This window comes from Prionailurus bengalensis, chromosome D3 (assembly GCF_016509475.1).
Source record: "Prionailurus bengalensis isolate Pbe53 chromosome D3, Fcat_Pben_1.1_paternal_pri, whole genome shotgun sequence".
Lineage (NCBI taxonomy): Eukaryota > Metazoa > Chordata > Mammalia > Carnivora > Felidae > Prionailurus > Prionailurus bengalensis.
The window spans coordinates 9637614-9661291 of NC_057356.1; the positions used below are offsets into that span (position 1 = coordinate 9637614).

At 38.8% G+C, this 23678-nt stretch overlaps 1 protein-coding gene across 6 annotated transcripts in view; it reads right to left on the reverse strand.

Moving 5' to 3' along the window:
- The window catches only part of TMEM116 (transmembrane protein 116), a 181466-nt gene that overhangs the window by 96457 nt on the left and 61331 nt on the right, over nucleotides 1–23678 (reverse strand). For all 6 annotated transcript variants that reach the window (XM_043557639.1, XM_043557636.1, XM_043557635.1 and 3 more), the window contains 2 exons: nucleotides 4706–4810; nucleotides 211–260 (listed from right to left, as the gene is read on the reverse strand). In XM_043557639.1, coding sequence (XP_043413574.1) covers nucleotides 211–260; nucleotides 4706–4810 — 155 coding nt within the window. The remainder of the gene's footprint in view (nucleotides 1–210; nucleotides 261–4705; nucleotides 4811–23678) is intronic.

Below are 23678 nucleotides of genomic sequence, written 5' to 3' on the forward strand. Positions count from 1 at the left end.
AACTATAACTTCAAACTGCTCGCCTATTCTATCTGGGAATATGGTACCAATGATAATATATTTGTTGCTTCCAAGTCAATAAAGTTCTATGAGGACCTGGGAGTTATACAGTCAATGGAAATAAAGGGCACTGTCCTCCTATTTGCTCCAACCTGGACCACAGAATAATGAGAGTCTATACCTAGCCAGAAAGTAAAGCAAAAACCTTACCTTGACAAAATGATGGCTATTTGACCAACATGACAAGTATAATCTACAACCTGTGAAAAGAATAAATGTGAGTAAAGTCTTAGAATATTGCCAATCATGGGGCACTGGGTGGCTCAGTCGGTTGAGCCTCTGACTTCAGCTCAGGTCATGTTCTCACAGCTCGTGAGTTCAAGCCCCGCATCGGGCTCTGTGCTGACAGCTCAGAGCCTGGAGCCTACTTCTGCTTCTGTCTCTCTCTCTCTCTCTCTGCCCCTAACCCACTTGCATTCTGTCTCTGTCTCTCTCAAAAATAAATAAACATTAAAAAAAAAGAATATTGTTGATCATAATATACTAAATATCAGGTCATCACTTACCACTTGATAGAGCAAAAATTCCCAAGAGCTACCTTGGTTGTGTCAAGCAATATTTGCTACAAAATTCAATTAAATAGATAGTTCCTTAGCATTGGCAATAAGAGAATTGTGTTTGTATTACTATATTCTAAAAAGTATAACAACAATAGCCACAAAGAGAGCCTGAGGGAAGTAGCTTGATATAAGACTTGGATACAACAAATTCTCTTAAGAAGAAAGGTAAATAAGAAATCACACAGTACTCCTCCATCTTCTAATAATAGTTCAATCCTCTTCTCTTTAGATCCAGGGAGGTGTGGACTTTTCAGACCTTATGGGTGGAGCAGAAATCCGTGTATAAGATCACCAGCAGAAAACTTAATAAGCCATGATTAGCATAATAGAGGGGGGTCAAATAAGCCCTTTAGATATAACACCTGTCACACTCTAAAAGAAAGAGCATTTCAAAAACCCCCAGTTGTGTTAGACACTGAAAAATAACTTAACAGAAGAATGGTATCTACCCACTAGAAGTTTATAGTAGAAGACTTTGAACAGATCACCTTAAAGTGAGCCCAGAATAGAAAACAAGCTTTTTTCTGTTCTGAGGTAAGAGATCATATTATCTTCTAGAATGGCATTGTTAGGGATCAATAAACATTAAATGAGCAATTAATCAGTAATCAGAGATGGGTAATTGATGTACCCTAAAAACTACAGATCAGGAACAGCAAATGATTTCAAGTAAGACAGCCAATGCTGACTTTAAGTAAAAGGAGAAATAAGTAAAATTAGTCTTTGGTGACCTTTTCCACCCATGTCCCTTCTCTTTTTATTCTATCCTCTATCAATCAGACTAACCTGTGTTTAATTCTTGTTCTTATATTTCTGTTAATGAATCTCTGATAAAAAACTTACTGATATGGGGTACGTGGGTGGCTCAGTCAGTTGAGTATCCAACTCTTGATCTCAGCTTGGGGCTCCATCTCATGAAGGTTAAGTATCTGATTCTTGATTCTGGCTCAGGTCATGATCTCACAGTGTGTAAGATCAAACTCCGCAGGGCTCTGTGCTGACAGCGCTGAACTTGCTTTGGATTCTCTCCCTTCCTCTCTGTCCCTCCCCTGCTCATGTGCACACACAAACACACACACACACACACTCTCTCTCTCTCTCTCTCACTCAAAATAAATATACATTAAAAAAAAACCTTACTGATAACAGTTTAGGGCACAAGTCTTGCTAGGATATTTAAAAGAGAATTCAAAATGAAAAAAACATTTTCAAGGCTCCTGATATAAAGCTATGACAGAATAAAAGGCAGTGGGGTTAAAATTTGGGGCTAGGGTTTGTCTTCTCATGCCATGGCATGAGTTATACAGTATGTGCATTTCCATGGACAAAAAACGGTAGAATGCTATATATATATAACAGCTAATTTTATGTCTCTCCCTCCCTTTCTTTCAAAGATTAATTTGTTTTCCTGACAGGAACCCAAGCCTCAGAAAAATATCTCTCCTTGTTCCCATTCTCGGCTTCTGGTCTCATTATGGTAACTTTTTTACAGAATTCCTCTTTAGCCAAATAACTTTTCCCAAATTGCAGTCTCTTAGCTTGTGAGTGAATGAACCTCACATACCAAACTTGAAATACTACCCATATAAGGCTGTAGAACTTTTTAGACATTCATGTGCTTGAGGGAGAGAAATGAATTATTTTTTTGCAGTATCCTCCAGCTCTAGGATTCTAGGATTATGTAGACAAACATGTAAAAGGACATATATCCATAGCCATTACTAAATTGTAGGGAGCTGAGAAACTATACAAGTTTAAAATACAGAAGATCAATTATAAGCATTGACTTACCAGATGTAAACAAGAGAAAAAAAACACCAGAACAGAGTACTGTGTTACACAATATGGTAAACACTAACCACATGTGGTTAAAATTAAAATTAAATTAAATAATTCAGTTCCTCAATCACACCAGCCACATTTCAAGTGCTCAACAGCCACTGGTTAATGGCTACTGAACTGGACAGTGCATGAAATATTTTGATCACTGCAGAAAGTTCTATTGAACAGGGCTTGGATAGACTATAATATCTTGTTCAGGATGCTAACTAAGGTCTCTTCACATGAAGTTTTCAATGATTTCCTCACTGCCCATTCTTCCAGCAAAAAAGAAAAAAGAGAAAAGTTTTCAAAGCACTCTATGCTCTCAATCTTCTCCAACAACATATATCTAGGACAAGGCTAGAAAAATGCAAGAAACATATCTTCTTTAGAAACCAGTCAGATGAGGATTTAGAGTATCACAGCATTTTGGAGCTATAAGTGACATTAAAGATCACAGAGACCAACGCTTCATTTTATGGAAAACTGAGACCCAAGAAAAGGAGATGATGTGCTCAAGATCAGAAAGGAGATAAATGATAGAACTGCATCTAGAAGACAGATTTCCTGATTCACCCTCAAATCTCTTTTGACAATGGAATAGTACCATTTACTCATTCAACAAGTTTTTATTGAGTTTCATCATGTGCATGACAGTATACCAACTTTCATTTAGTCTACAACTGATCTGTAGGAGCTAGAGAAAGGTATGTAGGGAGGTTTTCCAGATTCAATTACTCCATGATGCTCTAAAACAAAAATTCCTCTTCAAAAAAAAAAAAAAAAACCACAACAGGGGCACCCATCTGTCTCATTGGTGGAGTGTGAGACTCTTAACCTTGGGGTTGTAGGTTCAAGCACCATGCTGGGTGTAGAGATTACCAAAAAATAAAGTCTTAAAAAAAAAAACACAGCATAATGGATACTGTAAGAAATAAGAAAACTGGAATACTTAGTAAGATTTGTATAGGAAGATTAAAATGTATAATGACAGTCAAAGAAATGAAAATGGCTAGGGCGCCTGGGTGGTTCAGTCAGTTAAGGGTCCAACTCTTGATTTTGGCTCAAGTTATCATCTCACAGTTGTGAGACTGAGTCTTGTGATGGACTCCAAGCTGAGCGTGGAGCCTGCTTAAGATTCTCTCTCTCCCTCTCCCTCTTCCCTTCCCCTGCTCTTTCTCAAAAGAAAAAAAAATGAAATGAAAATGGCTAACATCATAAAAATGTCTTCTAAGATCACTTAGTGATATACTGATAGAATCAGAAATAAGAAACTGAGTGTACTATACAATGGAATACTATTCAACACTTTAAAAAGAATGAATTACTTATGTATGCTATGATGGGTAAACTTCAAAAGTATGCTAAGTGAAATAAACCAGATACAACAGACTATATATTGGATGATTCTACCTATATGAAATGTCCAGAAAAGGAAAATGTATAGAGTCAGAAAGTACATTAACTGTTGTCTAGTGCAGGGGGCGGGCAGGAAATTAACAATAAATGGTCATGAAGAATTTGGGGTGAAGAAAATATTCTAGAACTTATTTATGATCACTATTATACAAGCTGGTAAGTCTGCTTTAAAAGTCATTGGATTGTACACTTGAAATAATAAATTATCTGATAGGTAAAAATATGCATGCATACACGCGCACACACACACACACACAAAATCCAGATGCACTGACTTAGAGTTCTCCTCTCTTTTGTAAGTGTAATACTAGACAATGCCCCAAACTCTCTCTGAACCAAAGGAGTAAAACTATTCCCTGGATCTACCTTGTTTTCTGATGGCTACACATTAACTCCTCTGCCCTTCTGCAAACTGTATCTGTTATCCACACATACTGAAGCAATACAGCCAAGCAGAACACTCTCCCTTTCCAGTACCTGTAGCCCAAATCCCATGTCAGCAAACTAAGCACTTTCCCTGACTCTACCTAAGATCTTATTCTCTACTCTAACAACAATGATGAATTAGCATACAGCCAATAAGGATTTCCCTTACTTGATGGAACCAGGCAATAATGACAGTACTGTAAATAATGTTTCCTATAATCAAAACCTTTTTATTTTTTTGGTAGCAAGAGAGAAGAAAAAAATCTTGTCAACAGAATGGAAACTCTGTGAGAACATGATTTTTCTTATATTAACCTCCATGAATTCACCTAGCCAGTGCAGATTGCTTACACTGTTTATCAAGGATATATAGGTTTATTTTAGCATATTGTTAACTGTTAGCTCTGAATAAAACTCACCAGTGCAAATGTGTTCTGTCCACTCTGGTTGTGTCTCATCCTCAGCTCTTTGTACAGATACCAGATGTAATTGACGGTGTAAAAAGATGAGGAAATGTAGAATATCTAGGTGGAAATCAAAACAACTCATCATAACTGTCCCACTCTGATTTCTTTCAGTTTATTACATTATTTTATACTATAAAAATCCTACCTTAATGGTCTATTAGTAACTTACCATCTAATATCCATTACATGCAAAACTGGGCCATGTCTGGGAATTCTACCCAGGCCTGCCTAGTATATGTCCCAGATTCCTTATTTTATCCTTTTGACTGTTTAGAGGAACCACAGCATTATCCACACCCTCTCACCCAACTGTTCCACTTTTATGAAGATATCTTAGAATACTTTTTCTATTTTATTCTTTAATTGGAAAGACCATACTGATTTCCATTTCTAATAATGATAGCCTAGGCTATTTGAACCAAATTTCCCATTAAAAACTTTAAACATGCTGGATAAAAGAGTTTTTAAATCCTTAAAAGCATCAAAGAACTGGGAAGATATAGCAAGGAATCAACAGGACAAAATCCAAGAGTAAAAATTTCTGCTCCCATCTCTGATGAAGTAACAGAATTTTCCTTGCATCCTAAAAACTAAAAGTTGGGAAAAATATATGAAACACTTGGTTTTCAAACATTAGGTAATAATCAGTACAGAAGTGTAATCCCTGAAAGAAGAAAAACAAACAAGTGCCCCAGCTCACTGGCAAGGTAGGGGGTGGTGGTGAGGGGAACACGTGCAATGAGGGGGAATCCAAATGGATGGGCTGTCTTGGTGAGTGAAGAGACAGTTCAGAGTTGGACAGGCCTAGGCAGCTATAGTACATGAAGCAGATTATCAGAGAAGAGGTACCCACAGAGAGATACAGTGCTCTGGAAATTTGCAGAGGTACCCTCAAGTCCTTGATTAAGTATTTATATACGCATGTGAGATCGAAAACCATGAAGATCAGGAACAAAACCACCAAAGAGCAGGGTGCCTGGGTGGCTCAGCCTGTTAGGTATCTGACTTTTGATCTCAGCTCAGGTCATGATCTCAGGGTTGTAAGTTCAAGCCCTGCGTTGGGCTGTGCGCTGGGTGTGGAGCCTACTAAAAACAAAAACAAAAACCCACCATAGAGAAATAGGTGGAACAGTCTTCAAAGGAGTAAGTTTGTGTTTTCATCAGCCAGAGTAGAAAGACTTCCTAAGACATAAGCAGAAAATGAAAGTACTATAGAATAAGGTAGAATCATAAGATGAGTATTTCCTGGGGCACTTGGGTGGCTCAGTCAGTAAGTGTCTGACTCTTGATTTTGGCTCAAGTCATGATCTCACGATTCGTGAGTTCAAGCCCTGCACTGGGCTGTGGAGAGCCTGTTTGGGACTGTCTCTCTCCCTTTTTCTCTGCCCTTCCCCTGCTCTTTCTCTCTGAATAAATAAACTTCAAAGAAGAAGAAGAAGAAGAAGAAGAAGAAGAAGAAGAAGAAGAAGAGGAGGAGGAGGAGGATTGCCTCACTAATGGCACCAAATTAGTTGTACATGAGAGACTGCTCTAATGAAAGTTTAAAGGAAGCCTTACAAAAATAATCCTTGAAAGGATCCCACAGATTCAGAGTTAGCTACATCCAAGAACAAAACCAAATTTAAAGGAATATATATATATATATATATATATATATATATATATATATGTATCTAATAATCAACAATGTAAAATCTGTAATGTCTAACATCTAATAAAATATTATAAATCATGGTTGGCTTGTGAGCTCCACTGAAGAGCCTGAGGTTGGGCCACTGCTGCCTGCCGTCAGCTCCTGGTCCTGGCTCCTCAGTGGTGGGCAATGTTTAGTCGGCCCATGGAGATCGCACCAGCACTGCTGAGCCCTGGTTCCCTGAGGTGGCAGCATGCCTGGCCCTCTGCCTGGCTCCACATAAGATCAGATTATGCAAGAATATGGGACAAAGCCAACAAGCTAGGTGTCATGAAGCTTTCTTGCATATCTAGGTACCAGGTTTGACCTGAAGAGATGGCTGCTGTATATTTTGCAGCTGGTTTTATATCACATTTCAGCTCCAACTTTGCATCCTAAGAACACTTAAACATTTCTGCAGGTCTATTTTATAGAACTTGAAAGACCTTAAAACTTTCTGGTTGCCATAAGTGTATCTTTCTTTTCTCCTCATCAGTAAACATCTGTGACCTACTGTGATAGATTTTCCAAACAAAACGTTTAGCAGTTTAGCAAAGTAGGCCCTCCGTGGCACTCAACAAATGGAGTTTCCCCAAGCACAATTCTGTAAGAAGTATGTGTGTGTTTGTGTAAGTGTGTATTTTAAATTATTATTTAATATTGTGAAAAAATTTTTGATATCAGGGATTCTGGCTGTGAACTTGATGCACAATAACTGTGGTCAAAAATACTTGCTGGTCTACAGAAAATCACTAATGTTTTGTGACCATATAAGTTGTAACGGTGGGTTGTTCTATGTGTAGGTATTATTGTTAAATAGAGGGACTGTTTCCAGGCACAGAATACGAATCATAAGTTAGGATGGATATTAGATACGATTATAATCACACAGCAAAGGTCTGTGGTCCTAATTCTACAAATGCATGGTCAGGAATTAGGACAAACTGGATGGAGATGGACCATTTAACACATGGACTCTGCCTAGTTGTGTTGAAAAATACTTTGCCTCCATGCCTTAAAATACCCATGTGGAATCTGTGCTCCTCTCATTCACACAAAGAGCTCCCTGAACACTGAACCTCTAAAAACAAAAGGTCTCAGGGCGCTTGGGTGGCTCAGTCGGTTAAGCATCTGACTTTGGCTCAGGTCATGATCTCATGGCTGGTGAGTTCGAGACCCACGTGTGCTGACAGCTCAGAGCCTGGAGCCTGTTTCAGATTCTGTGTCCTCCCCTCTCTCTGCCCCTCCCTCGCTTGCACTCTCTCTCTTTCCCTCTCAAAAACAAATAATAAACATTAAAAATTTTTCAAAATAAAAAAAAGGAAGAAAAAGTCTCCCTTAGGTCTGGGCCAACCACTCCCACCCACCACCCTCCCCTCTTCCTGCACTGCTGCTTGGGAGAAGCCACTTCACCTCTGTATCTGTCATTAAAAACAGAATTTGGATTTTCTGGTCAAGTTTTCCCAAATTCTTTTTAAGAGGTGCAATGTTCCACTGCTTGAGCTTTGTTTTAGCAAATCCCTGCCCAAACTTGCTTGCAGACTATTCTTCACCTTGTTTCCAAGGTTGAGGAAAAGAAAGCAGTCTCTGTTTTGAGAAGGTGGAAGTATACGTTTTTTATTTGTTCAGGACCAAATTTTGTAAAATGTGGTCGCTTTGTCCTTTATTATTGTTTCTGGAAAATAAGTTTAATAAAATTGTTTGTCTGAATATAGAATAGTTTTATTAATTAGGGCTTATTTTGAAAAATTCTGAGTTCAATTCAGATGTATGCCAGTACCTTTCAAAGTAAGGTAATACTCAGAGACAGCTGTTCTGACCATATGGTTTAGAGAAATTTCTGGACTATTCATATTCTAAGATTCTTTATTAATGAATGTCTAACTTAAATCTAACCAAAAACTTCACCATTATTCTTTGTACATTTTCATTATATAATGTTAATGAGCTTACTTTCAAACAAATAAAATACTTAAGCTATTTGTTTACCTTGCCTTCTTAAAAAATATTATAAATGATGCAATGAAGCAGGAAAATATGGCCCACAACCAAGAGAAAAATTAATCAATGGAAACGGACACAGAAATGACAGATTATGAAAATAAGTAGATAAAAAATGTTAATGATATACTTTATATGTCCAAAAAGAAAGTGTGAGCATGACAAGTAGAGAAATAGAAGAGATAAAAAAGACCCAATTTGAAATTCCAGAGATGAAAAATATATGAAGTTTAATTATGACAAAGTAGAAACTGCAAAAGAAAAGATTAGCAAACTTAAAGATACAGAAATAGAAAATATCTAAAATGAAACACTGAGAGAAAAACACACTTAAAAAAATGAACAAACCCTCAGTTTGCTGTGAGACAATATCAAGAAGGCTAATTAATACACATAGAACTGGAATTCCAGGAGTAGAGAGGCAAGGAGAAACAAAATATGTTTGAATAAATAACCATTTTTTTCAAATTTAATGAAAATATAAAGCATAAGAAACATGGAAAAAAACATACCAAGATACATTATCATCAAATTAACGAAAATCCGCGATAAACAGAAAACAACAAAAGCATTCAGGGTAAAAAGCCATATTATGTACACAGGACCAAAGATAATAATGACATCACACTTCTTATAAGAAATAATACAATCCAGAAAACACAGGCATATCTTTAAGGTAACTTTAGTAAGAAAAAAAATGTCAACCTCGAATTCTATACATGTCAAAAACACCTTTAAAAACCAAGGACATGGGAATGTAAGCTGGTGCAGCCACTCTGGAAAACAGCATGGAGGTTCCTCAAAAAACTAAAAATAGAACTACCCTACCACCCAGCAATTGCACCACTAGGCATTTATCCACAGGATACAGGTGTGCTGTTTTGAAGGGACACATGCACCCCCATGTTTATAGCAGCACTATCAACAATAGCCAACGTATGGAAAGAGCCCAAATGTCCATCGATGGATGAGTGGATAAAGAAAATGTGGTATATATATACAGTGGAGTATTACCAATCAAAAAGAATGAAATCTTGCCATTTGCAACTACGCAGATGGAACTGGAGGGTATTATGCTAAGTGAAATTAGTCAGAGAAAGACAAAAATCATATGACTTCACTCATATGAGGACTTTAAGAGACAAAACAGATGAACATAAGGGAGGGGAAACAAAAATCATATAAAAACAGGGAGGGGGACAAAACAGAAGAGACTCATGAATATGGAGAACAAACGGAGGGTTACTGGAGTAGTTGTGGGAGTGGGGATGGGCTAAATGGGTAAGAGGCACTAAGGAATCTACTCCTGAAATCATTGTAGCACTATATGCTAACTAATTTGGATGTAAATTTTAAAAAATAAAAAAATAAAAAATAAATTTAAATAAATTAAAAAAAAAAACACGGACAAAAGTTAAGGGCTTCTGCAGACAGACAAAACCTGAGAGAATACACTGAAGCAGAGCATTACTATAAGAAGTGTTAAAGGAAGTCATTCCGGAAAAAACGTGATAACAGAAATTTGAATCTATACAAAGAAATTAAGAATACCAAAAATGGGAATAGTTTGGTGCTTCCTTAAATAATTAAGCAAAATTACCATACAATTCAGCAATTTCATTCGTAGGTACACAATTCAAAGAACTGAAAACAAATAAACAACTACATGTATACCTGTGATCATAAAAGCACTGAGAATAATAGCCAAAAAGTGGAAATAGCCCAAATGTCCATAAACATATGAATGGATAAATAAACTGTGATATATCCATACAATGAAATACTATTCCGCCATAAAAAGGAGTGAAAGACTGATACATGCTGCATGGATGACCCTTCAAAACATTATGCTAAGTGAATAAAACCAGACAAAAGGTCACATTTTGTTTTTTTAAAAATTTTTTTTAACATTTATTTATTTTTGAGACAGAGAGAGACAGAGCATGAACAGGGGAGGGTCAGAGAGAGGGAGACACAGAATCTGAAACAGGCTCCCAGCTCCGAGCTGTCAGCACAGAGCCCGATGCGGGGCTCGAACTCACGGACCGCGAGATCATGACCTGAGCCGAAGTCGGCCACTTAACCGACTGAGCCACCCAGGCGCCCCAAAAGGTCACATTTTGAATGATTCTATTAATACAAAGCATCCAGAATAGATATACCCATAGAGACTAAACTCAGATTGGTGGTTTCCAGATAGGCAAAATGGGGAGAAATTGCTTAACGAGAAATTGCTTAACGAGAAATTTTACACTGGAATGACAGAAATGTTTTGGAACTATATAAAGATGGGGGTTTCACCACATTGTTGAATGTACTATTACCACTGAACTGTTCACTTTAAAATGGTCAATTTTAGGGGCACCTGGGTGGCTCAGTCGGTTAAGCATTCGACTTCGGCTCAGGTCATGATCTTTTACCTCCATGGGTTCAAGCCCTGCATTGGGCTCTGTGCTGACAGCTCAGAATCTGGAGCCTGCTTTGGAATCTGTGTCTCCCTCTCTCTCTCTGTCTCTCCCCCACTGATGCTCTGTCTCCCTCTCAAAAATAGACATTAAAATTAATTAATTAATTAATTAATTTTAAAAAATGGTCAATTTTATCTTACATGAACTGCATCTCAATAAATTGCTTAAAAATTTTTTGGGGCATGAGAGGATCCTGATGAAGATGGTAGAATAGGAGGATCCTGAGCTCCCCTCTCACTGACACACCAAAGCTACTCTACAAACAAAGCAACTGTCTGAGAACAATCTGAAGATTAGTAGAACAGTTCTTCCATACCTGAAGATATAAAGAAAAAGCCATATCAATAAAAGTTGGAGGGGAAGAGACACGGACTGGTCAGGACTCACACCCTCAGCATAGTGACCCACAGTAGGAAGGATGTCACAGGTATGGAGGTCCTCCCTGAGGAGCAAGGGGTTTATTTATTTATTTTTTATTTATATGAAATTTATTGACCAACTGGTTTCCATACAACACCCAGTGCTCATCCCAAAAGGTGCCCTCCTCAATACCCATCACCCACCCTCCCCTCCCTCCTACCCCCCATCAACCCTCAGTTTGTTCTCAGTTTTTAACAGTCTCTTATGCTTTGGCTCTCTCCCACTCTAACCTCTTTTTTTTTTTTTCCCTTCCCCTCCCCCATGGATTCCTGTTAAGTTTCTCAGGATCCACATAAGAGTGAAACCATATGGTATCTGTCTTTCTCTGTATGGCTTATTTCACTTAGCATCACACTCTCCAGTTCCATCCACGTTGCTACAAAAGGCCATATTTCATTTTTTCTCATTGCCATGTAATATTCCATTGGGTATATAAACCACAATTTCTTTATCCATTCATCAGTTGATGGACATTTAGGCTCTTTTCATAATTTGGCTATTGTTGAGAGTGCTGCTATGAACATTGGGGTACAAGTGCCCCTATGCATCAGCACTCCTGTATCCCTTGGATAAATTCCTAGCAGTGCTATTGCTGGGTCATAGGGTAGGTCTATTTTTAATTTTCTGAGGAACCTCCACACTGCTTTCCAGAGCGGCTGCACCAATTTGCATTCCCACCAACAGTGCAAGAGGGTTCCCGTTTCTCCACATCCTCTCCAGCATCTATAGTCTCCTGATTTGTTCATTTTGGCCACTCTGACTGGCATGAGGTGATATCTGAGTGTGGTTTTGATTTGTATTTCCCTGATAAGGAGCGACGCTGAACATCTTTTCATGTGCCTGTTGGCCATCTGGATGTCTTCTTTAGAGAAGTGTCTATTCATGTTTTCTGCCCATTTCTTCACTGGGTTATTTGTTTTTCGGGTGTGGAGTTTGGTGAGCTCTTTATAGATTTTAGATACTAGCCCTTTGTCCGATATGTCATTTGCAAATATCTTTTCCCATTCCATTGGTTGCCTTTTAGTTTTGTTGGTTGTTTCCTTTGCTGTGCAGAAGCTTTTTATCTTCGTAAGGTCCCAGTAATTCACTTTTGCTTTTAATTCCCTTGCCTTTGGGGATGTGTCGAGTAAGAGATTGCTACGGCTGAGGTCAGAGAGGTCTTTTCCTGCTTTCTCCTCTAAGGTTTTGATGGTTTCCTGTCTCACATTCAGGTCCTTTATCCATTTTGAGTTTATTTTTGTGAATGGTGTGAGAAAGTGGTCTAGTTTCAACCTTCTGCATGTTGCTGTCCAGTTCTCCCAGCACCATTTGTTAAAGAGACTGTCTTTTTTCCATTGGATGTTCTTTCCTGCTTTGTCAAAGATGAGTTGGCCATACGTTTGTGGGTCTAGTTCTGGGGTTTCTATTCTATTCCATTGGTCTATGTGTCTGTTTTTGTGCCAATACCATGCTGTCTTGATGATTACAGCTTTGTAGTAGAGGCTAAAGTCTGGGATTGTGATGCCTCCTGCTTTGGTCTTCTTCTTCAAAATTACTTTGGCTATTCGGGGCCTTTTGTGGTTCCATATGAATTTTAGGATAGCTTGTTCTAGTTTCGAGAAGAATGCTGGTGCAATTTTGATTGGGATTGCATTGAATGTGTAGATAGCTTTGGGTAGTATTGACATTTTGACAATATTTATTTTTCCAATCCATGAGCAGGGAATGTCTTTCCATTTCTTTAAATCTTCTTCAATTACCTTCATAAGCTTTCTATAGTTTTCAGCATACAGATCCTTTACATCTTTGGTTAGATTTATTCCTAGGTATTTTATGCTTCTTGGTGCAATTGTGAATGGGATCAGTTTCTTTATTTGTCTTTCTGTTGCTTCATTGTTAGTGTATAAGAATGCAACTGATTTCTGTACATTGATTTTGTATCCTGCAACTTTGCTGAATTCATGTATCAGTTCTAGCAGACTTTTGGTGGAGTCTATCGGATTTTCCATGTATAATATCATGTCATCTGCAAAAAGCGAAAGCTTGACTTCATCTTTGCCAATTTTGATGCCTTTGATTTCCTTTTGTTGTCTGATTGCTGATGCTAGAACTTCCAGCACTATGTTAAACAACAGCGGTGAGAGTGGGCATCCCTGTCGTGTTCCTGATCTCAGGGAAAAAGCTCTCAGTTTTTCCCCGTTGAGGATGATGTTAGCTGTGGGCTTTTCATAAATGGCTTTTATGATTTTTAAGTATGTTCCTTCTATCCCGACTTTCTCAAGGGTTTTTATTAAGAAAGGGTGCTGGATTTTGTCAAAGGCCTTTTCTGCATCGATTGACAGGATCATATGGTTTTTCTTTTTTTTTGTTAATGTGATGTATCACGTTGATTGATTTGCGAATGTTGAACCAGCCCTGCATCCCAGGAATGAATCCCACTTGATCATGGTGAATAATTCTTTTTATATGCTGTTGAATTCGATTTGCTAGTATCTTATTGAGAATTTTTGCATCCATATTCATCAGGGATATTGGCCTGTAGTTCTCTTTTTTTACTGGTTCTCTGTCTGGTTTAGGAATCAAAGTAATACTGGCTTCATAGAATGAGTCTGGAAGTTTTCCTTCCCTTTCTATTTCTTGGAATAGCTTGAGAAGGATAGGTATTATCTCTGCTTTAAATGTCTGGTAGAACTCCCCTGGGAAGCCATCTGGTCCTGGACTCTTATTTGTTGGGAGATTTTTGATAACCGATTCAATTTCTTCGCTGGTTATGGGTCTGTTCAAGCTTTCTATTTCCTCCTGATTGAGTTTTGGAAGAGTGTGGGTGTTCAGGAATTTGTCCATTTCTTCCAGGTTGTCCAATTTGTTGGCATATAATTTTTCATAGTATTCCCTGATAATTGTTTGTATCTCTGAGGGATTGGTTGTAATAATTCCATTTTCATTCATGATTTTATCTATTTGGGTCATCTCCCTTTTCTTTTTGAGAAGCCTGGCTAGAGGTTTGTCAATTTTGTTTATTTTTTCAAAAAACCAACTCTTGGTTTCGTTGATCTGCTCTACAGTTTTTTTAGATTCTATATTGTTTATTTCTGCTCTGATCTTTATTATTTCTCTTCTTCTGCTGGGTTTAGGCTGCCTTTGCTGTTCTGCTTCTATTTCCTTTAGGTGTGCTGTTAGATTTTGTATTTGGGATTTTTCTTGTTTCTTGAGATAGGCCTGGATGGCAATGTATTTTCCTCTCAGGACTGCCTTCACTGCGTCCCAAAGCGTTTGGATTGTTGTATTTTCATTTTCGTTTGTTTCCATATATTTTTTAATTTCTTCTCTAATTGCCTGGTTGACCCACTCATTCGTTAGTAGGGTGTTCTTTAACCTCCATGCTTTTGGAGGTTTTCCAGACTTTTTTCTGTGGTTGATTTCAAGCTTCATAGCATTGTGGTCTGAAAGTATGCATGGTATAATTTCAATTCTTGTAAACTTATGAAGGGCTGTTTTGTGACCCAGTATATGATCTATCTTGGAGAATGTTCCATGTGCACTCGAGAAGAAAGTATATTCTGTTGCTTTGGGATGCAGAGTTCTAAATATATCTGTCAAGTCCATCTGATCCAATGTCGCATTCAGGGCCCTTGTTTCTTTATTGACCGTGTGTCTAGATGATCTATCCATTTCTGTAAGTGGGGTGCTAAAGTCCCCTGCAATTACCACATTCTTATCAATAAGGTTGCTTGTGTTTATGAGTAATTGTTTTATATATTTGGGGGCTCCGGTATTCGGCGCATAGACATTTATAATTGTTAGCTCTTCCTGATGGATAGACCCTGTAACTATTATATAATGTCCTTCTTCATCTCTTGTTACAGCCTTTAATTTAAAGTCTAGTTTGTCTGATATAAGTATGGCTACTCCAGCTTTCTTTTGGCTTCCAGTAGCATGGTAAATAGTTCTCCATCCCCTCACTCTCAATCTAAAGGTGTCCTCAGGTCTAAAATGAGTCTCTTGTAGACAGCAAATAGATGGGTCTTGTTTTTTTATCCATTCTGATACCCTATGTCTTTTGGTTGGCGCATTTAATCCATTTACATTCAGTGTTATTATAGAAAGATACGGGTTTAGAGTCATTGTGATGTCTGTATGTTTTATGCTTGTAGTGATGTCTCTGGTACTTTGTCTCACAGGGTCCCCCTTAGGATCTCTTGTAGGGCTGGTTTAGTGGTGACAAATTCCTTCAGTTTTTGTTTGTTTGGGAAGACCTTTATCTCTCCTTCTATTCTAAATGACAGACTTGCTGGATAAAGGATTCTCGGCTGCATATTTTTTCTGTCTAGCACACTGAAAATCTCATGCCAATTCTTTCTGGCCTGCCAAGTTTCAAAAGAGAGATCAGTCACGAGTCTTATAGGTCTCCCTTTATATGTGAGGGCACGTTTACCGCTTGCTGCTTTCAGAATTTTCTCTTTATCCTTGTATTTTGCCAGTTTCACTATGATATGTCGTGCAGAAGATCGATTCAAGTTACGTCTGAAGGGAGTTCTCTGTGCCTCTTGGATTTCAATGCCTTTTTCCTTCCCCAGTTCAGGGAAGTTCTCAGCTATTATTTCTTCAAGTACCCCTTCAGCACCTTTCCGAGCTCTCTCTTCCTCCTCTGGGATACCAATTATGCGTATATTATTTCATTTTAGTGTATCACTTAGTTCTCTAATTTTCCCCTCATACTCCTGGATTTTTTTATCTCTCTTTTTCTCAGCTTCCTCTTTTTCCATAACTTTATCTTCTAGTTCACCTATTCTCTCCTCTGCCTCTTCAAGCCGAGCTGTGGTGGTTTCCATTTTGTTTTGCATTTCATTTAAAGCGTTTTTCAGCTCCTCATGACTGTTCCTTAGTCCCTTGATCTCTGTAGCAAGAGATTCTCTGCTGTCCTGTATACTGTTTTCAAGCCCAGCGATTAATTTTATGACTATTATTCTAAATTCACTTTCTGTTATATTATTTAAATCCTTTTTGATCAGCTCATTAGCTGTTGTTATTTCCTGGAGATTCTTCTGAGGGGAATTCTTCCGCTTGGTCATTTTGGATAGTCCCTGGTGTGGTGAGGACCTGCAGGGCACTTCCCCTGTGCTGTGGTGTATAACTGGAGTTGGTGGGCAGGGCCGCAGTCCGACCTGATGTCTGCCCCCAGCCCACCGCTGGGGCCACAGTCAGACTGGTGTGTGCCTTCTCTTCCCCTCTCCTAGGGGCGGGATTCACTGTGGGGTGGCGTGGCCCATCTGGGCTACTTGCACACTGCCAGGCTTGTGATGCTGGGGATCTGGCGTATTAGCTGGGGTGGGTAGGCAAGGTGCACGGGGGCAGGAGGGGCGGGCTTAGCTCGCTTCTCCTTAGGTGATCCACTTCAGGAGGGGCCCTGTGGCAGCAGGAGGGAGTCAGATCCGCTGCCGGAGGTTTGGCTCCGCAGAAGCACAGAGTTGGGTGTTTGCGCGGAGCGAGCAATTTCCCCGGCAGGAACCGGTTCCTTTTGGGATTTTGGCTGGGGGATGGGCGGGGGAGATGGCGCTGGCGAGCACCTTTGTTCCCCACCAAACTGAGCTCTGTCGTCCGGGGGCTCAGAAGCTCTCCCTCCCTCTGTCCTCCAGCCTTCCCGCTTTCTGAGCAGAGCTGTTAACTTATGACCTCCCAGACGCTAAGTCGCGCTTGCTGTCGGAACACAGTCCGTCAGGCCCCTCCGCTTTTGCCAGCCAGACTCGGGGACTCTGCTTGGCCGGCGAGCCGCCCCTCCGCCCCGGCGAAGAGCAAGGGATTTAAACACCACATTGGGCACTGCCTGCCCTGGGGACCAGCACCAGGAAGACAAGCCCCCAGTGCAGAGCCCAAAGCTAGGCATGAACTCAACGGCCCTGAGATCAAGACCTGAGCTGAGATCAAGAATCAGATGCTTAGGAGCACCTGGGTGGCTCAGTCAGTTGAGCATCTGACTCTTGATTTTGGCTTAGGTCATGATCCCAGTATTGTGGGATGGAGCCCTGTGTCAGGCTCTGTTCTGAGCAAGGAGCCTGCTTAGGATTCCCTCTCTCTGCTCCTCCCCCCAACCTTGCACTCATGCTCTCTCAAATAAAGAGAGAGAGAGAGAGAGACTCAGACACTTAACTGACTGAGCCACCCAAGCACCCCAGGGCTGCAGTTTTAAAAGAACCTGGGCCATATATGAAGATTTACTGACTAATTTTAGGGCAGGTGATGGAAGGATGGAATCTATAGGAACTTTCTCTAGGAATGGAAATGCTGGTAAATGTCATTATTCTTGCCCTCCTTTGATCTAGCTAGCCCAACTCGAGTGGGCACCTGTTCTGACACTCTCCACCTACCTTGCAAGCACTGCTCAACCAACCTCAACATTCCCCTGTGGACATGCCCCACCCAACCCACCTGCCATAGCAGGTGCCCCCTCCAAAGCAGCTCCTGCCAGGGATGGGACTGGCTCCACCTACCAGTTACTCACAACAGTTGTGGCTGGGCCCTGCATGCAGCTACACCTGGGGCTGGCCTCAACCACCAGCATACCCACAGCAGCCACAGCCAGGCCTTTAAGCCAGTTGTGCCAGGGACCAATCCTACATACCATGCACCCATAGCAGTAATGGGCCAGCTACAACAGAAGGGCACATACAGCCTATACAAAAGACATCCCTGGAGCACCTGGTTCTGGTGACCAGAGAGGAATGTGTTTCTGGGCCCCAAAGGATGCCCTCTACATAAGGCCACTGCATCAAGACCAGGAGGCACAGCAGGTCTACATAATACAGAGAAACAAACACTGAGAACCAGGTAAAATGAGGAGACAGAAGAATATGTTCTAAATGAAAGAACAAGACAAAACCTCAGCAAAACAACTAAATGAAATGGAAATAAGCACTCCACATGATAAAAAGTTCAAAGTAATGGTCATTAAGATGCTCACTGAACTTGGGAGAATAAACACAGTGATAATTTATAGAAAATATTAAAAAAACAATCAAAGATGAAGAATACAATAACTGAAATGAAAACTAGAGGGAATCAACAGCAGATAAGAACATGCAGAATGTATCAACAATCTGTTAGAGGGTAGCAGAAATCATCCTAGCTGAACAAAAAGAAAAAGAAAAATGAGGATAGTTTAAGGGACCTCTGGGTAACACTGAGTATACTAACATTCACATTATAGTGGTCTCAGAAAAATAGAGAAAGAAGCAGAAAACTTAAAGACTTCCCTCACCTGAGGAAGGAAACAAACATCCAAGTCCAGGAAGCAAAGAGCACCCCAAGCAAAATGAATCCAAAGAAGTCCACATCAAGACACATAATAATTTAAACAGAGAATTAAGCAGAATCTTAAAAGCAGTAAGAAAAAACCAACTAGTTAGTTACATAAAAGGGACCACTCATAAGACTATTAGCTGACTTTTCAAGCAATAACTTTGTAGGCCAGAAGAGAGTGACATGATATGTATATTCAAAGTGCTAAAAGGAAAAAAAAAAAAAACTACAACCAAGAATACTCCATCTAGCAAGATTATCATTCAGAATTGAAAAATAAAGAATTTCACAAAAAAAGTAGTTCATCACCATTAAACCAACCTTTCAAAGAAATGTTATAGGACCTTCTTTAAGGGGAAAAGAAAAGGCCATTAACTGGAAGGAAATTATGAAAGAAAAAAATCTTATTGCTAAAAGCAAACATAGTCAAGGTAGTGGATCAATCACTTATAAACCTAATATGAAGGTTAAAACACTAAAGCAGTAAAATCAACTATATCTAAAATAGTTAAGGGATACACAAAATAAAAAGATATAAAATGTGACATATCAAATACATAAAACAGGGAGGCAAGTAAAAACGTAGTGCTTTTAGAATGTGTTTGAACTTAAGTGATCATTAACTTAAAATAAACTGCTATATACATAGGATATTATATATGAATCTTAAGGTAACCACAAACCAAACCCTAGAATAGACACACAGAAAATATAGAGAAAGGAATCCAAACCTAACACTAAAGAAAAACATCAAATCACAAAGGAAGAAAGCAAGAGATGAAGAAAGGAATGAAGAACTACCAAAATATATTGAGGAATGCCTAAATATACAAAGCAATTATTAAAAGATCTTAAAGGAGAAATAAGGACCAATACAATAATAAAGGGGACTCCAATACCCCACTTTCAACAATGGAGAGATAATACAAACAGAGGATCAATGAGGAAACACTGGACTTGAATTACACTTTAGTCCAAATGGACCTAACAGACATATACAGAACATTCCATCCAACAGTAGCAGAATATACATCCTTTTCAAGTGCACTTGGAATATTCTCCAGAATGGATCAAATATTAGGTCACAAAACAAGTCTTAACAAATTTAAGAAGACTGAAATCATATCAAGTATCTTTTCCAATCACAATGATATGAAACTAGAAATCAGTAACAAGAGGGAAACCGTAAAATTCCCAAATACGTGGAAACTAAACAACACACTACTGCACAACCAATGCAGCAAAGAAAACGTCAAAAGAAAAATTTAAAAATATCTTGAGACCAATGCAAAAAGAAACACAACATATCAAAACTTATGGGATACAGTAAAAACAGTTCTAAGAAGTTTAGAGCAATAAATGCCTACATAAAGAAAAATGAATATCTCAACCTAAGTTTACACCTCAAGAAACTAGAAAAAGAACAAACCAAGCCCAAAAGTAGAAGGAAGGAAATAACAAGATTTGAGCAGAAATAAATTAAATAGAGGATGAGGGGCGCCTGGGTGGCTCAGTCGGTTGAGCGTCCGACTTTAGCTCAGGTCACGATCTTGCGGTCCGTGAGTTCGAGCCCCGCATCGGGCTCTGGGCTGATGGCCCAGAGCCTGGAGCCTGCTTCCAATTCTGTGTCTCCCTCTCTCTCTGCCCCTCCCCCTTTCATGCTCTGTCTCTCTCTGTCTCAAAAATAAATAAATGTTAAAAAATAAATAAATAAATAAATAAATAGAGGATGAAAAACAATAAAAATATCAACAAAACTGAGCTTTTTATGAATCTAAACAAAATGGACAAACTTTTACCTAGACTAAGACAAAAGGAGAAAAGATTCAAGTAAATAAAATCTGAAACTTAAGAGGAGACATTACACAAGAATAAAAGGCATGGTACAAGAAATACAGTCAATGATATTGTAACAGCATTGTATGGTGACAGATAGTAGCTATACTTACAGTAAGCACAGCATAATGTATAGAGATGTTGAGTCACTATGATGTATACCTGAATCCAATGTAACACTGTGTGTCAACTACAGTCAAAAACATTTTCTTCAGTGATTTTGATCAGCTTTATTGGAAAATACTATGGAAGTTTTGGCAACTGTACATTATTTGATAAAAATATTATTAACATGGAGTGCCTCGGTGGCTCAGCTGGTTGGGTGTCCAACTCTTGACTTCAGCTAGGGTCCCAAGGTTGTGGGATCAAGCCCCATATCAGGCTCTGCACTGAGTGTGGAGACTGCTTGAGATTCTCTCTTTTTCCCTGCCTCTGCCCATCTCCCCAAATCATGCTAGCTTTCTCGCCCTCTCTCTTTAAAATTAAAAAAAAATTAGGGGTGCCTGGATGGCTCAGTTGGTTAAGCATCCACCTTTGGCTCAGGTCATGATATCACAGTTCGTGAGTTCAAGCCCCACATGTGCTCTGTGCTGACAGCTCAGAGCCTGGAGCCTGTTTCAGATTCTGTCTCTTTCTCTCTCTCAAAAATAAACATTAAAAAATTTTTCTTTCAATTTTTTAATGTTACTAACAGATAATGAACTGGGTAATAGGACAAAAGGATCACTGGTCCAATAACATTTAATTACCATTTTTTTACTGTCAAAGAAAGAAAAAGAAAGGAAAGAGATTACAACCAATACCACAGAAATACAAAAGATCCTAAAAGGCTATTATAAACAATTATACACCTACAAATTGAATAGCATAGAAGAAATGGATAAATTCCTAGAAATATACAAATTATCATGACTGAACCTGAACAGAACAGTAATGAGTAAGACACAGAATCCGTAACTATCAACCTCCCAACAAAGAAAAGTTCAAGACCATTCAGTTTCACTGTTGAATTCTACCAAACATTTGAAAATAAAATAATGTGAAATCTTCTCAAACTCTTCCAAAAAATTTCAAGAGGATGGAATACTTTTAGGAGGCCAATATTATCCTGTTGAAAGCCAGACAAAAACACTACTAGACAAGAAAATCCCAGGCCAATATCCCTGATGAACAGAGATGCAAAAATCTTCAACAAAATACCAGCAAACAAAATTCAACAGAACATTAAATCATATCATATCATATCATAAAGCAGATCATATGCCATTACCATGTGGGATTTATTCCTGGAATGCAAGGATGTTTCAACATATGCAAATCAATAAATGTGATACACCACTGCTGAGAGCTTACCTAAGCTACTCCATGGCACTGCTGCCTTGGCCTCATTTTGTTGAACCAATGCATCTGCAATATCCTTAAACTGACACTAGCCCCCTCAGGTGAGTGCATGTCCTTGACAGTAGTCCACAGAATAACAGTAAATGTAAGTTCCTGATATGATCTCCCCAGTAGTCCTTGTTACCAACAGTATCCCCTGCCTCCCAGCACCAGTGTGCTTTATGTGCTTCTTGGATAATACCTCCATGGGCTTATGAAAATTCTGTTCCTTTGGTTTGAATTGGTTGATCTGGACCTAACCTAGGCACCCCAAAGCATTCCACCCACAGACCCAGATCCTGCCTCTCTGTCTACAGTCAGTCCTTGACCTTGCCATGTGGCCCTTTAAAGAGGGATGTACACTTCCACTGTGCTCCACTTAACAAATTTAACAAAGTTATAACAAGTACATAAACAGAACAAAGTAATCACATGATCGCCTCAACTACATTAAAAACATTTAACAGAATTCAGCATCCTTTCATAATAAAAACTCTCAACAAATTAGATATAAAAGAAATGTACTTCAAAACAATAAAAACCATATATGACAAGCCCACAGCTAACATCATTACTTAGCAGTGAAAATCTGAAAGCTTTTCTTCTAAAATCGGAATAAGACAAGGATGTTGCCTCTTGCCACTCCTATTCAACACTGCACTGGAAGTCCTAGCCAGAGCAGTTAGGCAAGAAAAAGAAATAAAAGACATACAAATTGGAAAGGAAGAAGTAAAATTGTTTCTGTTTGCAGATGACATGATCTCTTACATGGAAAATGTCAAGAACTCCATAAAAAACTTTTAGAATAAACAAATTCAGTAAAGCTACAGGATACAAAACCAACCTACAAAAATCAGCTGTGTTTCTAAATACAAACAACAAACTATACGAAAAGAAGTTTAAAAAACAACCTAATTTACAATAGCATCAAAAATAATAAAATAGTTAGGGGCACCTGGGTGGCTCATTTGGTTAAGCATCCGACTTTGGTTCCAGTCATGATCTATTTGTGAGTTCGAGCCCCATGCTGGACTCTGCTATCAGCCTAAAGCCTGCTTCAGATCCTTTGTCTCCCACTCTCTCTCTCAAAATTAAAAGAAACATTAAAAAAAGAAAGAAATTGCTATTAAAATAATAATAATAATAATAATAATAATAATAATAATAAAGGAATAAATTTACCCAAGGAGATGAAAGATCTGTGCCCCAAAAACTTCAAAACATTGATTAAATAAACTGAAGACACACATAAATGGAAAGATATCCTGTGTTCATGGATTGGAAGAATTAAGGTTGTTCAAATGTCCATACTACCCAAAACAAACTACAGGTCCAATCCCTATCAAAATTCCAATGGCATTTTTTTTTTTTTTTTTAGAGAGAGAGCACAAGCTGGGAAGAGGGGCAGAAGGAGAGAGATTGAGAAAAAGAGAGAGAGAGACAGACAGAGGGAGAGAGAATCTTAAGCAGACTCTGTGCTCAGTGCAGAGTCTAATGCAGAGCTCGATCCCATGACCTTGGGATCATGACCTGAGTCGAAATCCAGAGTTTTGGATACTAAACCGATTAAGCCACCCAGGTGCCCTTCCAATGGCATTTTTTTTTGAGAAAAATGGAAACACAAAAGTCCTTGAATAGCAACAGCAATCTCAAGCAAGAACAAAAATGGATGCATCACATTTCTTGATTTCATATTATGTCACAAAGCTATAGTAGGCAAAATAATATGGTATGGTAAGCAAAATAATTCTTATTGCAATTGCTATAGTATGGTATAGTAAGCAAAATAATATGGAATAAAAACAGACATATAAGGGGGATCTAGGTGGCTCAGTTGGTTAAGCAACCGACTTCAGCTCAGGTCATGATCTCG